Source organism: Oncorhynchus kisutch, linkage group LG11 (assembly GCF_002021735.2).
Source record: "Oncorhynchus kisutch isolate 150728-3 linkage group LG11, Okis_V2, whole genome shotgun sequence".
Classification (NCBI taxonomy): Eukaryota; Metazoa; Chordata; class Actinopteri; order Salmoniformes; family Salmonidae; genus Oncorhynchus; species Oncorhynchus kisutch.
The window spans coordinates 27197435-27213365 of record NC_034184.2 but is presented as its reverse complement, the minus strand read 5'-3'; the positions used below and the strand labels follow the sequence as shown (position 1 = coordinate 27213365).

Genomic DNA, 15931 nt, shown 5'->3' with positions numbered 1-15931 from the left:
ATAGTTTCCTCCTCCAAGGAGCCTCCATTGGTCTGGTTATAGTTTGTCATTGTTAATTCACTCTCATCAACAAGTTTTGTGTTTTGGCCAAGAAAGTTATTGGGTTCAAACAGGCTTTTGTTGGTGTGATTGACAGGTCTGACCCAGGTTTTCCTGTGTGCCATGTGACTTTGTTTTTCTGCTGAGTCAAAGTCTAGGCATTAGCTAAGGGCACAAACACAAGTCTTCACATCTCAGGCAAAGTCACACTGGGATAAACTAATCATTGTTAGGTTTCCGTTATAAAGAGTCCATCTTAGCTGCTTTTCTCTCTGCAGGCAAAGAAATATTTCTGAAATCATATTTAAAATAAGAATTCAGAAGTAAATCTCAGATGGAAAATCTGTTAGATCTTAGAAGTAATATCTTAAATCGGTGCTCTCTCTCTCTTTGCAGGTAAGGGGGACGTGTTTGGGGATGTGTTCTGGAAGGAGGTGACCCTGACCCAGGCTTGTGCCAACGTGCGTGCCCTAACCTACTGTGATCTCCATGTCATCAAACGGGACGCCCTGCAGAAGGTTCTGGAGTTCTACACAGCCTTCTCTAACCACTTTTCACGGAACCTGCTGCTCACTTACAACCTGCGGAAGAGGGTCAGTGTAATGTTTTGGAGCACCCAATTTTCTTTTAGCCTCGTAGAACCAGCCTGATATTTATTTTCACCAGTCTGTTTTGTCTAAGTGATAAGGCTGGTTCACAAGACCACCCTTCTTCCTCCCTACCGTTCAAGCTCTTTCTTTTCTCATTTCTTTTCTCGCCCTTTTATCTTCCTTGTCTCCTCTGCTTATCTTTCATGTCTAAATCTTTCTCTTACTCGCTTATCCCTTTTTTCTGTTCTCCCTTCTCATCTTCCGCCCAGAGCAACTTTGGGCAGGAATTGATTCAGATCAGTGGTAACCCCCTGTGTTACCATCATTACTACTTCTGCTGGTGGCACAATGTCAAAAATAATTTTAATTTTAATTTTGGTTGATTTAGAATGGAATGACATACACGAATACATTTAAATAAAAAATATATTTTAGAAAAGTTAGTTTTTTTTCCAAAATGCCATGACCAAATGCCACCACAATTCAAAAATGACCCAGCTGCAACCAAACATGTAACATGTTTAATTTAATCAAGGACAAGTTTGTAAGCTACAGCCACAATGCAAACACGTAATACTGAAATGCATACAGGTGTTGTACACATAATGTACTGAAATCACAGGATAAAAGGTTTAAAAAAAAAAATATTTTTTACAAAGGCTTTGAGCAAGTCAATGTAAACATACCCATAGGAAAGGCTGTACACAGACTATCAAGTATTAATAACAATAGTTATGATTAATTTAAGCAATAATACAGGATAGGCCACGTGTTATGACATTTTTATCATTGCTGTGAAGTGGTCATGTGGTCATGAAGTGGCATTGTAACGATGTGCGCTGAGAGTCGGGAAGCAAATTCATGGAGTGAGAGTGTTTTAATAAATAAATTAAACATAATACAAAAACACTCACTCCCTGCGCTTGCTTCCCGACTCTCAGCGTACATCGTTACAGAATGACGCCTCACCTAAGGGAAGCATCAGGGAGTTTTTTGTTGTTTTGTTTTGGAGGCGATGTCGGGTCCTGGTGTCATAATCGGAGCTACCTGGGAGGCCTCGGCGGGCTCGTCAGGCTCCCCATGCCTCGGCGGGCTCGTCAGGCTCCCCATGCCTCGGCGGGCTCGTCAGGCTCCCCATGCCTCGGCGGGCTCGTCAGGCTCCCCATGCCTCGGCGGGCTCGTCAGGCTCCCCATGCCTCGGCGGGCTCGTCAGGCTCCCCATGCCTCGGCGGGCTCGTCAGGCTCCCCATGCCTCGGCGGGCTCGACAGGCTCCCCAGGCCTCGGCGGGCTCGACAGGCTCCCCAGGCCTCGGCGGGCTCGACAGGCTCCCCAGGCCTCGGCGGGCTCGACAGGCTCCCCAGGCCTCGGCGGGCTCGTCAGGCTCCCCAGGCCTCGGCGGGCTCGTCAGGCTCCCCAGGCCTCGGCGGGCTCGACTGGCTCCCCATGCCTCGGCGGGCTCGACAGGCTCCCCATGCCTCGGCGGGCTCGACAGGTTCCCGTGCCTCAACCGAGGCAACCCGGGGAGGTCTCAGCCAGCTCATCAGGCTCTCACGCCTCAGCCGCTTCATCAGGTTGAGCCTAAGCGGAGGCGACCGGTCCGCTCCTGATCCCCGGGATCGTCCCTGTGGTTGGCGTCCTGCGGATGGAGCCGAACGCGCAAAGGAGGGGGTACTGTCACATATGCTCTCTCTCCGGCGCTCTACGTCGCCATGCTCCCGCACCTCAGCTGGATCGACAGGTTCCCGCGCCTTAGCAGAGGTGTCCTCTCCTGATCCCTGGGATCGTCATTTTGGTCGGCGTCGGGGAAGGAGTACGGTCATGTGTGCTCCCTCTCCGGCCTCTAGGTTGCAAGGGTGCTCGTTATGGCGCACACCTGTCACCATTGGTACGTGCATCAGCGCATTATGACACTCACCTGGACTCCATCACCTCCTTGATTACCTGTCCTATATATGTCACTCCCTTTGGGCCCATCCCCAGGCGTCATTGTTTCTGTTTCCTGTTTGTGCGTTGCTCCCCCCCCCCCCCGATTGCGAACCAACTACACAGCTAACACAACCACTTCATACGACAGATGGCAAGTCAGCAAACTAGCTGAATTTCGTTTGACCTGTTTTTCTTTTGAGATTTCTTTGTAAATATCGATAAAAATGATGCTGATTCATGATTTCAACTGGCTGAGAAAAGCTGCATGTCTCGCCCCGAAATGTTCATTACTATGGGACACATGGAGATCGAATTTCAATATTGCAACAATGTTGCAAATGTCGGAGATAATGTGTAGATGCTTTTTACAGAATGGCTGTGCAGGGGATCTGTAAAAGTAGTATTAGTAGTGCGAAGCGGTCTAAGGCACTGTGTCTCAGTGCTAGAGGTGTCACTACAGGCCCTGGTTCGATTCCAGGCTGTATCACAACCGGCCGTGATTGGGAGTCTCGTAGGGCGGCGCACAATTGGCCCAGTGTCGTTCGTGTTCGGATGGGGTACGCGGTCATTGTAAATAAGATTTTTTCTTAACTGACTTGCCTAGTTAAATAAAGGTTAAATAAATACATTTTTAAAAAGTTGATGTAAACAATGGCACTTTTATGAATGTACTGGCCATGTGTATGTTGTCTAGTATATCATGGGCAGGATAGGATCTAACAATGTGAATTCCAAATCATTGTGTAAATAGCAATTTTTGTTTTCTTTCTTCTCCCATATGCTCAAAACACATTGCATTGTGTGCCATCTACTACCACACCACATCAGTTGGGTCAACAACACATACACTACCTGTCAAAAGTTTTAGAATACCTACTCAGTCAAGGGTTTTTCTTTATTTGTAATACTTTTTACTTTGTAGAATAATAGTAAAGACATCAACACTACTAAATAAAACATGGAATCATGTCTGGTTAAGTGAGCCTTGAATTCTAAATAAATCAGAGACAGTGTCACCAGCAAAGCACCCCCACACCATAACACCTCCTCCATACTTTACGGTGGGAAATGCACATGCAGAGATCATCCATTCACCCACACCGCGACTCACAAAGAAATGGTGGTTTGAACCAAAAAACACAAAGTTTGAGATAATGCGAGTGTAGTGAAGTGCTTCTGGTTTGGACAGTGCAGTAATATCTAACAAGTAATCTAACAGTTCCCCAACAACTACCTAACACACACACATCTAAAAGGGGTGAATGAGAATATGTACATATAAATATATGGATGAGCGATGGCTGAACGGCATAGGCAAGGTGCAATAGATGGTATAAAATGCAGTCTATACATATGATATGAGTAATGTAAGATATGTAAACATTATTAAGGTGGCATTATTTAAAGTGATTAGTGATCCATTTGTTAAAGTGGACAGTGATTGGGTCTCCATATAGGCAGCAGCCTCTCTGAGTTAGTGATTGCTGTTTAGCAGTCTGATGGCCTTGAAATAGAAGCTGTTCTTCAGTCTCTGTACTGACCTCGCCTTCTGGATTGTGGTGGTGTGAACAGGCAGTGGCTCGGGTGGTTGTTGTCTTTGATCTTTTTTGTCTTCCTGTGACATCGGGTGCTGTAGGTGTCATGCATGGCAGGTAGTTTACCCCTGGTGATGCGTTGTGCAGACCGCACTACCCTCTGGAGAGCCTTGCGTTGAGGGCGGAGCAGTTGCCGTACCAGGCTGTGATACAGCCCGACAGGATGCTCTCGATTGTGGATCTGTAAAAGTTAGTCTTCAGCCTCCTGAGGTTGAAGAGGCGCTGTTGCACCTTCACCACACTGTCTGTGTGGGTGGACCATTTCAGTTTGTCGTTGATGTGTACGCCGAGGAACTTAAAAAACGTTCCACTTTCTCCACTACTGTCCATTCAGTGTGGATAGGGGGGAGGGGTGCGCTTCCTGAAGTCCACGATCATCTCCTTTGTTTTGTTGACGTTGAGTGAGAGGTTGTTTTCCTGACACCACACTCTGAGTGCCCTCACCTCGTCGTCGTTGGTAATCAAGCCCACTACTGTAGTGTCATCAGTAAACTTGATGATGGAGTTGGAGGCGTGTATGGCAACGCAGCCATGGTTGAGCAGGGAGTACAGGAGGGGGCTGTGCACGCACCCTTGTGGTGCCCCTGTGTTGAGGGTCAGCGAGATGGTTTTGTTCGTTCCTACCTTCACCACCTGGGAGCGGCCCATCAAAGTCCAGGACCCAATTGCACAGGGCGGGGTTGAGGCCCAGGGCCTCCAGCTTGATGATGAGCTTGGAGGGTACTATGGTGTTAAATGCTGAGCTGCATGTAGTTTGTGAAGCCATTTGATTAGCTGTTCAGGAGAATTATGGGTTGGAGGTAGAAGCTGTTTAGAAGCCTCTTGGACCTAGACTTGGCGCTCTGGTACCGCTTGCTGTGCGGTAGCGGAGAGAACAGTATGACTAGTGTGACTGGAGCCTTTGACAATTTTTAGGGCCTTCCTCTGACACCGCCTGGTACAGAGGTCCTGGATGGTAGGAAGCTTGGCCCCAGTGATGTACTGGGCCGTACGCACTACCCTCTGTAGTGCCATGTGGTCGGAGGCCGAGTAGTTGCCATACCAGACAGTGATGCAACCCTTCTGGATGCTCTCGATAGTGCAGCTGTAAAACCTTTTGAGGATCTGCGGACCCATGCCAAATCTTTTCAGTCTCCTGAGTAGAGGTCGACCGATTATGATTTTTCAACGCCAATACCAATTATTGGAGGACCAAATAAGCACATTAATCGGCCGATTTAAAATGTATTTTATTTTTAATAATGACAATTACAACAATACTGAATGAACACTTATTTTAACTTAATATAATACATCAATACAATCAATTTAGCCTCAAATAAATAATGAAACATGTTCAATTTGGTTTAAATAATGCAAAAACAAAGTGTTGGAGAAGAAAGTAAGTGCAATATGTAAGAAGCTAATGTTTCAGTTCCTTGCTCAGAACATGAGAACATATGAAAGCCGGTGGTTCCTTTTAACATGAGTCTTCAATATTCCCAGGTAAGAAGTTTTAGGTTGTAGTTATTATAGGACTATTTTCCTCTATACCATTTGTATTTCATTAACCTTTGACTATTGGATGTTCTTATAGGCACTTTAGTATTGCCAGTGTAACAGTATAGCTTCCGTCCCTCTCCTCGCTCCTCTCTGGGCTCGAACCAGCAACACAATGACAACAGCCACCATCGAAGCAGCGTTACCCATGCAGAGCAAGGGTGAACAACTACTAGAAGGCTCAGAGCGAGTGACGTTTGAAACGGTATTAGCGCGTGCTAACTAGCTAGCCATTCCACTTCAGTTACACCAGCCTCATCTCGGGAGTTGATAGGCTTCAAGTCATAAACAGCGCAATGCTTGACACACAACGAAGAGCTGCTGGCAAAACGCACAAAAGTGTTGTTTGAATGAATGTTTACGCGCCTGCTTCTGCCTACCACCGCTCAATCAAATACTTAGATGCTTGTATGCTCAGTCAAATTATATGCAACGCAGGACACGCTAGATAATATCTAGTAATATCATCAACCATGTGTAGTTAACTAGTGATTATGATTGATTGTTTTTTACAAGACAAGTTTAATGCTAGCTAGCAACTTACCTTGGCTTACTGCATTCGCGTAACAGGCAGTCTCCAGTCTTGTGGAGTGCAACGAGAGAGAGGCAGGTCGTTATTGCGTTGGACTAGTTAAATGTAAGGTTGCAAGATTGGATCCCCCGAGCTGACAAGGTGAAAATCTGTCGTTCTGCCCCTGAACGAGGCAGTTAACCCACCGTTCCTAGGCCGTCATTGAAAATAAGAATGTGTTCTTAACTGACTTGCCTAGTTAAATAAAAAGGTATAAAAAGATAAATAAAAATCGGCAAATCGGCACCCAAAAATACAGATTTCCGATTGTTATGAAAACTTGAAATCGGCCCTAAGTAATCGGCCATTCTGATTATTCGATCAACCTCTAATCCTGAGGGGGAATAGGTTTTGTTGTGCTCTCTTCACGACAGTCTTGGTGTACTTGGACCATGTTAGTTTGTTGGTGATGTGGACTCCAAGGAACTTGAAGCTCTCAACATGTTACACTACAGCAACGTTGATGAGAATGGAGGTGTGCATCTCCTTTGTCTTGATCACGTTGAGGGAGAGGTTGTTGTCCTTGCACCACATGGTCAGGTGTCTGACCTTCTCCCTATAGGCTGTCTCATTGTTGTCTGTGATCAGGCCTACCACTGTTGTCATCGGAAAACTTAATGATGATGTTGGAGTCGTGCCTGGCCGTGGAGTCATGAGTGAACAGGGAGTACAGGAGGGGACTGAGCACGCACCCCTGAAGGGCACCCGTGTTGAGGATCAATGTGGCGGATGTGTTGTTACCTACCTTTTACCACCTGGGGGCGGCCCATCAGGAAGTCCAGGATCCAGTTGCAGAGGGAGGTGTTTAGTCCCAGGGTCCTTAGCTTTGTGATGAGCTTTGAGGGCACTATGGTGTTGAAGGCTGGGCTGTAGTCATCTGTGGATCTGTTGGTGCCGTATGCAAATTGGAGTGGGTCTAGGGTTTTTGGGATAATTGTGTTGGTGAGCCATGACCAGCCTTTCAAACACTTTATGGCTACAGATGTGAGTGCTACGGGTCGGTAGTAATTTAGGCAGGTTACCTTATTGTTCTTGGGCACAGGGATTATGGTGGTCTACTTGAAACATGTTGGTATTACAGACTCAGACAGGGAGAGGTTGAAAATGTCAGTGAAGACACTTGTCAGTTGGTCAGCGCATGCTTGAAGTACATGTCCTGGTAATCTGTCTGGCCCTGCGGCCTTGTGAATGTTGACCTGTTTATTAAAACCTGTTGGGGCTAGGGGGGCACCCCCTCCCATTCAGCTGGAAAAAAAATCTTTAGAAATATTTAACTTTCACACATTAACAAGTCCAATACAGCAAATGAAAGATAAACATCTTGTTAATCTACCCATCTTGTCTGATTTTTTAAAAAGGTTTTACAGCGAAAACACAACATATATTTATGTTAGATGACCACCAAATTCAAAGACACACACAGCCATTTTTCACAGTCACAAAAGCATAAATATAGATAAAATGAATCACTAACCTTTGATTATCTCCATCAGATGATACTCATAGGACATCATGTTATACATGTATTGTGTGTTTTGTTCGATAATGTGCATGTATATGTATATATATATATATATATATGTATATGTATATGTATATATATATGTATATGTATATGTATATATATATGTATATGTATATGTATATGTATATATATATGTATATGTATATATATATATATATATATATATATATATATATATATACAGTGCCTTGCGAAAGTATTCGGCCCCCTTGAACTTTGCGACCTTTTGCCACATTTCAGGCTTCAAACAAAGATATAAAACAGAATTTTTTTGTGAAGAATCAACAACAAGTGGGACACAATCATGAAGTGGAACGACATTTATTGGATATTTTATTGGATATAGTCATTTGTAAATGTAATGATTTGAGTGCAGACAGACATTAAGTAGATCAGTTGTCTCCATAGAAGTAAAACAATTGTTTTGTTCTATCTCTATGGTTGTTTTTATTTCAATATATGAATAATATTATTCTGGGGGCTGAAGCTCAATGTTAAATGAAAATCTCACTATTATTTTTATTTTTTGGTTTAACCTTTATTTAACCAGGCAAGACCCATTTGACATTAAAAACCTATTTTGCCAGGGTGATCTGGCAAGAAGGCAAAACAGGGAAATAGCAAGGTGTACAATAACATTTAAAAAAAAGGCACACACACAAGACAGTGTCACAAGTTACAGACCCATTTGAAGATTAAAAACAACTGCAGCTATCAAAAACAGTGTTGTCGATCGGTCTTAAAAACAGGCAAGGACACTAACTCCCCTAACTTGAATATCTTTTGAGCTTGATCCAGGATGAAGGAATAGACAAGGAGAGCAGAGACTGTGCACGAAGACTGTGTTGACTGATCTGGTCAGTAAAGAACAGAGTTAGAGGGAGTTGCCCTATCAATGTTTATACACAAAAGTTTACCACTGCTCTAGCCTCCTGGTGTAGACTGCGATCCATTGCACCATGGCATACAAATCACAGTGATGGGTTAGTGATCTAGCATTTGTGATAAATCTTAAAGCACCGTGATACTGTGTCCAGAGTTTAAATTACTTGCTGAGGTCTGCATATAGACAATATCACCATAATCTAGCACCGATAAAAAGTACCTTGAACAAGATCCTTTCTGACTGACATAGATATGATAATAGATCTTGCTTTTCAAAGACAATATGACACCAATTGCAAATCAACTTGGAGGTACACAGCACACTCCCCGCCTCTCATCATGAGGCGCCCGGCCATTACCGAGAACAAAAAACAGGTTTTTAACATGGTCGTTAGCAATTCAGTTTTCAGAGTATTTCTGCGCCGACCTAGCTCAAATTCTAAATGTTTCAGTGGACGCATGTCTCAACCTTTGCCTCTCCCGAGCCAGTTGGGGAGTTGCAGCGATGAGACAAGATCGTAAATAGCAATTGGATATCACGAAATTGGGGAGAAAAATGGGGTAAAATTCTAATAAAAAAGTGACCATTGAACTTAACAATTTTAGGATTGAGAGCACAAACAAATAAGCGCAAATAAGATTTCGAAAATCCTTGGCTGCTATTGCCAGTTAGCTAGCCAACTAACATTCGCCAGTAATGTTAGCTAGCTAGCTACAAGCCAACAAGGCTGTAACATTAGCTTTATGGACAGATCGTGCACCAGCACAACACAATGTTGACAGTATATCCCATATTCTTCCACAAAGCACAGCTAGCTAGCTAATTAAAGTTAACACAAGTTTGGGAAACTTCCACACTGCTAATGTATAATAAATGCAATGGGCATTGCTCAACGTTAGCAAATGTTACTCCATACATTAGTCAATCATGCTTGCTTGGCAATGTAGCAAGCTAACGTTACAGCCCTTACCTTGTGCATTGATTCAGTATGTTCCCTCTGTCAATGCAATTTTCTTCTTGTCATTTTAATACACATTTGTGCTGACTGATTAACACAGTTGGAAGTTACTTTTCAATGTACACCTGAAGTCGCCATCCAAGTAAAACGTAGCCATCGGGTGCGGGTGCACCCAGGTTAAATAACACTAACATTACTTGCTTGCATGACCTTTGCACAGTCAAACGACAATGCTATGCTTGCTAACTTGGTTAGCTATGATACTGTTTTTTTTAACCCAGCAATAGAAATAAACGTTCAATCAGTACTACAACAAAAACGTCCTGTCATCACCAGACTGTCCATTTAAATAGTCTCGAGATAATGCGTACATGACTGGGTTCATAGCGTAACGGTTAATGTAACTGATCATTCTCTTTCATATATAGTTTTGACACCCCCCCTCCCAATCGTGACACACACACTGGCATGCACACGCATGCATGGTGTGTGCTTATTTGTAATTATTTGGTGGCTTGAGTGGCAATAAGGAGTGTGGTGTGTGTACTACTGCATGCTTCTTGCTACTATGGAGGAGAGAACAGTAGAGACTGGAGAGACCAAATCTCAATGAATATGTTGTTGCCCACATCCGCCAGATGTACCCAACCCCTATGCTACATCCTAGAGACACACTGCTTAAAGGCAGGGTGGCGGATTGTGTTCCCTGAAATGTATACACAAGCTGATTGACGGAGTGCCTGGCCCCCTCTATGTACTTGTTTATCTTCTGGTCCCACTGGAACATCCAGCTCCTCCTCTGTGCGATATCAGAGAAAACTACTGTTGTCCCAGGAAACATTTGGATGACCACCTTTAAATCCTCGCATCTGACGCACCAGTGCCGCTCCTTGGCGTATCCCAAGTTGTATTCACAGAGGTGGATGACTAGGATGTCAGGGGGAGAAGTAGCACAGGCCCTCTGCTGGTTTAGAACACCAAGCAATTTGTGCCACTAAATGCCTTGTTCTCCGAGCCACCAAATGTGACCAACAATAATGTATGTAAATAGTTCATGGGTAGGCTACATGTTGATCATTTGTGTATTTTCCAGGAGGTTGCTCAATTGTCTTGTTAAAAGAGATCAGGGAAATTTGTTCCAGTTTACTCCATATTGGCTTAAATAGGTTTCTGGATTTTCACTTCCCTGTGGAAAATCAGCTGATTATATAAAATAAATACTAATAACTACATTATTTCTGTTGTCATTTGTCATTATTGAGTAGTTTTACTTTATTTGTATTGTTGTGTTAGGCTGTATTAAAGTTGGCACAGTTGGTGTAATTGGTGAGTCAAAAACCCTATTGCGGCTGAAATAGGCATAATTTAACATGAATCTTTAAGCAAAAGGGAAGCCACTTATATCAGGGAATAATCAAAAACCATAGAAAATAAAAACTACGTGAGAAATAGGCATTGGTCTGAAGCCAGAAAGAAAGGAAATTCACAGGAGCAGCACCACTGCCTACTCCACCGCTCTAGCAGGTTTTTCCAGCACACAGCTTTGACCTACTAAAGGAGCTATGTTGGTGTATTGTACTTCAAATGTGTAGGCAGGTTGCTTAGGATTCAAACCTTCTCAAACAGCCTAATTCATACTCTTCAGAGGGATAATGGACTGCTATTAAAATAATGTATATACTGTATGTACAGTGCATTCAGAAACTATTCAGACCCCTTCCCTTTTTCCACATTTTGTTGCATTAGACTTATTCTAAAATTGATTCAATTCATTTTTTCCCTCATAAAGCTACACACAATACCCAGTAAAGACAAAGCGAACAGTTTTTAGAAATTTGTGCAAATTTATTACAAATAAAAACACATACCTTATTTACATAAGTATACAGATCCTTTGCTCTTAGACTTGATTTTGAGTTCAGGTGCATCCTGTTTACATTGGTCATCCTTGAGATGTTTCTACAACTTGATTGGATTCCACCTGTGGTAAATTAAATTGATTGAATATGATTTGGAAAGGCACACACCTGTCTATATAAGCTACCACAGTTGACCGTGCATGTCAGAGCAAAAACCAAGCCATGAGGTTGAAGGAATTGTCCGTAGACCTCCGAGACAGGATTGTGTTGAGGCATTGGTCTTGGAAAGGTTACCAAAAACGATTCTGCAGCTTTGAAGCATTGAGGATGGATCAACAACATTGTAGTTCCTCCACATTACTAACTTAAATGACCGAGTGAAAAGAAGGAAGCCTGTACAGAATAAAAATATTCCAAAACATGCATCCTGTTTGCAATACGGTAGTAAAGTAAAACAGCAAAAGATTTGGCAAATTAATTCATTTTATGTCTTGAATACAGATTATTATGTTTGGGGCAAATCCAGCACAACACATCACTCTTCATATTTTCAAGCATGGTGGTGGCTGCATACTGCTATGGGTATGCTTGTCATTGGCAATGACTAGGGAGTTTTTTGGGATAAAAATAAATGGAATAGAGATAGGTACAGGCAAAAACCTGTTTGTCTGCTTTCCAACAAACTCTGGGAGACAAATTCACCTTTCAGCAGGACAATAACCTAAAACACAAGGCCAAATATACACTGGAGCTGCTTACAAAGACGTTGAATGTTCCTGAGTGACCTAGTTACAGTTTTGACTTAAATCGGCTTGAAAATTAATGGCAATACTTAAATGGTTGTCCAGCAATGATCAACAACCAACTTGACAGAGTTTGAAGAATTAAAAAAAGAATCATTTTCAAATATTGTACAATCTAGGTGTGCAAAGCTCATAGAGACTTACCCAGAAAGACTTGTTGTAATCGCTTCCAAAGGTGATTCTAACATGTATTGACTCAGGGGTATGAATATTTAAAGTACCAATCAAAGTTTGGACACACCTACTAATATAAGGGTTTTCTACATTATAGAATAATAGTGAAGACATCAAAACTAAGAAATAACACATGGAATCATGTAGTAACCAAAAAAGTGTTAAACAAATCAAAATATATTTTATATTTGATATTCTTTAAAGTAGCCACCATTTGCATTGATGACTGCTTTGCAGACTCTTGGCATTCTCTCAACCAGCTTCACGAGGAATGCTTTTCCAACAGTCTTGAAGGAGTTCCCACATTTGCTGAGCACTTGTTGGCTGCTTTTCCTTCACTCTGTGGTCCAACTCATCCCAAACCATCTCAATTGGTTTGAGGTCGGGTGATTCTGGAGGCCAGGTCATTTGATGCAGTACTCCATCACTCTCCTTCTTGGTATAATAGCCCTTACACAGCCTGGAGGTGTGTTTTTGGTCATTGTCCTGTTGAAAAACAAATGATGGTCCCACTAAGCACAAACCAGATAGGATGGTGTGTTGTGGTATCCATGCTTGTTAAGTGTGCCTTGAATTCTAAGTAGATTACCGGCAGTGTCACCAGCAAAGCACAACCACACTATCAGACCTCGGCCATGCTTAATGGTGGGAAGTACACATTCCGAGATCATTCGTTCACCACCTCTTCGTCTCACAAAGACATGGCGGACAGATTTCAGACCAAAGGACAGATTTCCACCAGTCTAACATCCATTGCTGGTGGTTCTTGGCCCAAGCAAGTCTCTTTTTCTTATTGGTGTCCATTAGTAGTGGTTTCTTTGCAGCAATTCGACCAAGACCTTCATGTCTTAAAGTAATGATGGACGGTTGTTTCTCTTTGCTTATTTGAGCTGTTCTTGCCATAATATAATTGGTAAAAGACCATCTTCTGTATACCACCCCTACCTTGTCACAACACAACTGATTGGCTCAAACACATTAAGGAAAGAAATTCCACAAATTAACAAGCCACACCTGTTAATTGAAATGCATTCCAGGTGACTACCTCATGAAGCTGGTTGAGAGAATGCCAAAGGTGTGCAAATCTGTAATCAATGCAAAGGGTGGCTACTTTTTTGATTACTACATGATTCCATATGTGTTATTTCATAGTTTTGATGTCTTCACTATTATCCTACTTTGTAGAAAATAGTACAAAAAAAATTTAAGTTAAAAAAACTTTTGAACGAGTTGGTGTCCAGACTTGACTGGCACTGTACATAACTGGGATGTTAGAGGGGCAGAAGTGGGGTTGAGAGTGAGGAATAGGGAAAATAGAGAAGGGAAATAGGGAGGACTCAAATGGAGAGAACAGTTATAGATGTTGACTGGGACTTAGTGACAGTTTCCCTCTCCTGCATATTCATAGCAAACCAAGTGACAGGGCTCCTGCTAATAATTTTTTTCTCCAAATTAAGGAGCCTTTAAAGAGTGCCAAAGGTGTATAGAGGAAGGGAAAATAGAACAGTAGAGGGGAAAACGGCATTAGAGTTGCTGTAGATGGGAGAGAAGGGGAATGATTTGACTTGAGAGAAGATGTTGAGTCGGAGTTGTAGTGAGAGTCTCCCTCTCCCTGCAGCAGTGTGTTTAATGGCTGGTCACAGATTTATAGACCTTAACTAAACTGGGGATTTATTAAGACAGACCTCCTCCCGCTCGACTAGGAGCTAGGCCTGTCCAGACATATCAGAAACGTCTCTTCCTACCATACCATTTCCTGTCCATGGGCGTGGCACGGACAGATAAGCATTGACAGAATGATGCATGCTGAGTAATGGAAGGTAGAGAGGATATCACACCTACCTGTTTAATATACTCTCACCAGCTAGTTAATTAGGTACACCAATCTACTATAGTACTGTGTCGGACCCCCCTTTGCTTCCAGAACAGTCTGCATTCTTTGGGGCATGGATTCTACAAGTCAGAAACGTTTCACAGGGATGTTGGTCCAGCCTGTACCATTGACACCAGGTAGGATGCCGATGACTCTGCCATCGGCATGACACAACAGGAATTCCTCAATTGTCCAGTGTTGGTGATCGTGTGCCCACTGGAGACACTTTTTCTTGGCTGATAGGAGTGGAACCCAGTGTGGTTGTCTGCTGCGACAAGTTGTGCGTTCCGAGCTGCCGTTCTGTACACCATTGTTGTACTGCACCATTATTTACATTTTAGTATGGGGGGGGGGGGGGTTTCTGTAATACTGTCACGTTCTGACCTTAGTTCCTTTTCAGGGCGTGAGTTGGGGTGGGTAGTCTATGTTCTTTTTCCTATGTTGTGTTTATGTGTTTGGCCTGGTATGGTTCTCAATCAGAGGCAGGTGTCGTTCGTTGTCTCTGATTGAGAACTTAGGTAGCCTTTTCCCACCTGTGTTTTGTGGGTGATTATTTTCTGTCTAGTGTTTTCTGCACCTTTCAGGACTGTTTCGGTTTTCGTTTATTTCAAGTTGTTATTTTGTATTTTGTTGTTCGGTTAATAAACATCATGAACACATACCACACTGCGCATTGGTCCGACATTTCCGTTACAGAATCACCCACCAACCAAGGATCAAGCAGCGTGGTATCGGGCAGCAGCGATCTCCGGACTCATGGACATGGTAATAGATTTTGGACGGAAAAGGACCCTGGGCACAGGCTGGGGAATATCGACGCCCAAGGCAATGCTGGAGGCAGCGAAAGCTGAGCGGCGGCGATATGAGGATTCAGCACGGCACCACGAGAGGCAGCCCCAAAACATTTTTTTTTGGGGGGGGGGGGGGGGGGGGCACAAAGGGAGTGTGGCAGAGTCAGGTTGGAGACCACTCCTTGTGCTTACCGAAAGAAGCGCAGTACTGGTCAGGCACCGTGTTATGCGGTCAAGCGCACGGTGTCGCCAGTACGCGCCCAAGCGAGAGTGGGCATCCAGCCAGGGCGTGTTGTGCCAGCCCAGCGTGTTTGGTCTCCAGGATGCCGTTTCGGCCCAGGGTATCCTGCGCCGGCGCTGCGTCTCCAGGGCGCTGGGAGGGTGCAGTAGTATGTATATCTATGGGATATCACTTTAATAGAGTAGAATTTCTGACTTTTTAAGAGTAGAAAAAGTTCTAATAATAATAGTCATAATCTTAGATTCTTCCACTAGAATTTGACAAGGGTCAGCAAAGGAATAATGTTTTTCCAATCTAATGGAAAGACCAATAACATTGAAAGACGATAGTTGTGACAATTATAATATAATTCCATGAACCCAGGTTTATGGGCCGACCATGTAATCCAAGAAGGGTGATTCATTTCAATTAAAGTGGATGATGATGAATCTGTCATTATGTTATGTAACAGTGCATCCACAGTGTTTATGGATGTGTGTGTATGACCTGTATGAGCGATGATGCTGATGAGCATATATTGCATGCTCAGAGTTGTCCTCTGGCATAAGGATATTCATCAC

At 43.2% G+C, this 15931-nt stretch overlaps 1 protein-coding gene across 1 annotated transcript in view; it reads left to right on the top strand.

Annotated features, from left to right (window-relative positions):
- The window catches only part of kcnh1a (potassium voltage-gated channel, subfamily H (eag-related), member 1a), an 87495-nt gene that overhangs the window by 56593 nt on the left and 14971 nt on the right, over positions 1 to 15931 (top strand). Inside the window, exon 12 of the mRNA XM_020493947.2 lies at positions 436 to 632. Coding sequence (XP_020349536.1) covers positions 436 to 632 — 197 coding nt within the window. The remainder of the gene's footprint in view (positions 1 to 435; positions 633 to 15931) is intronic.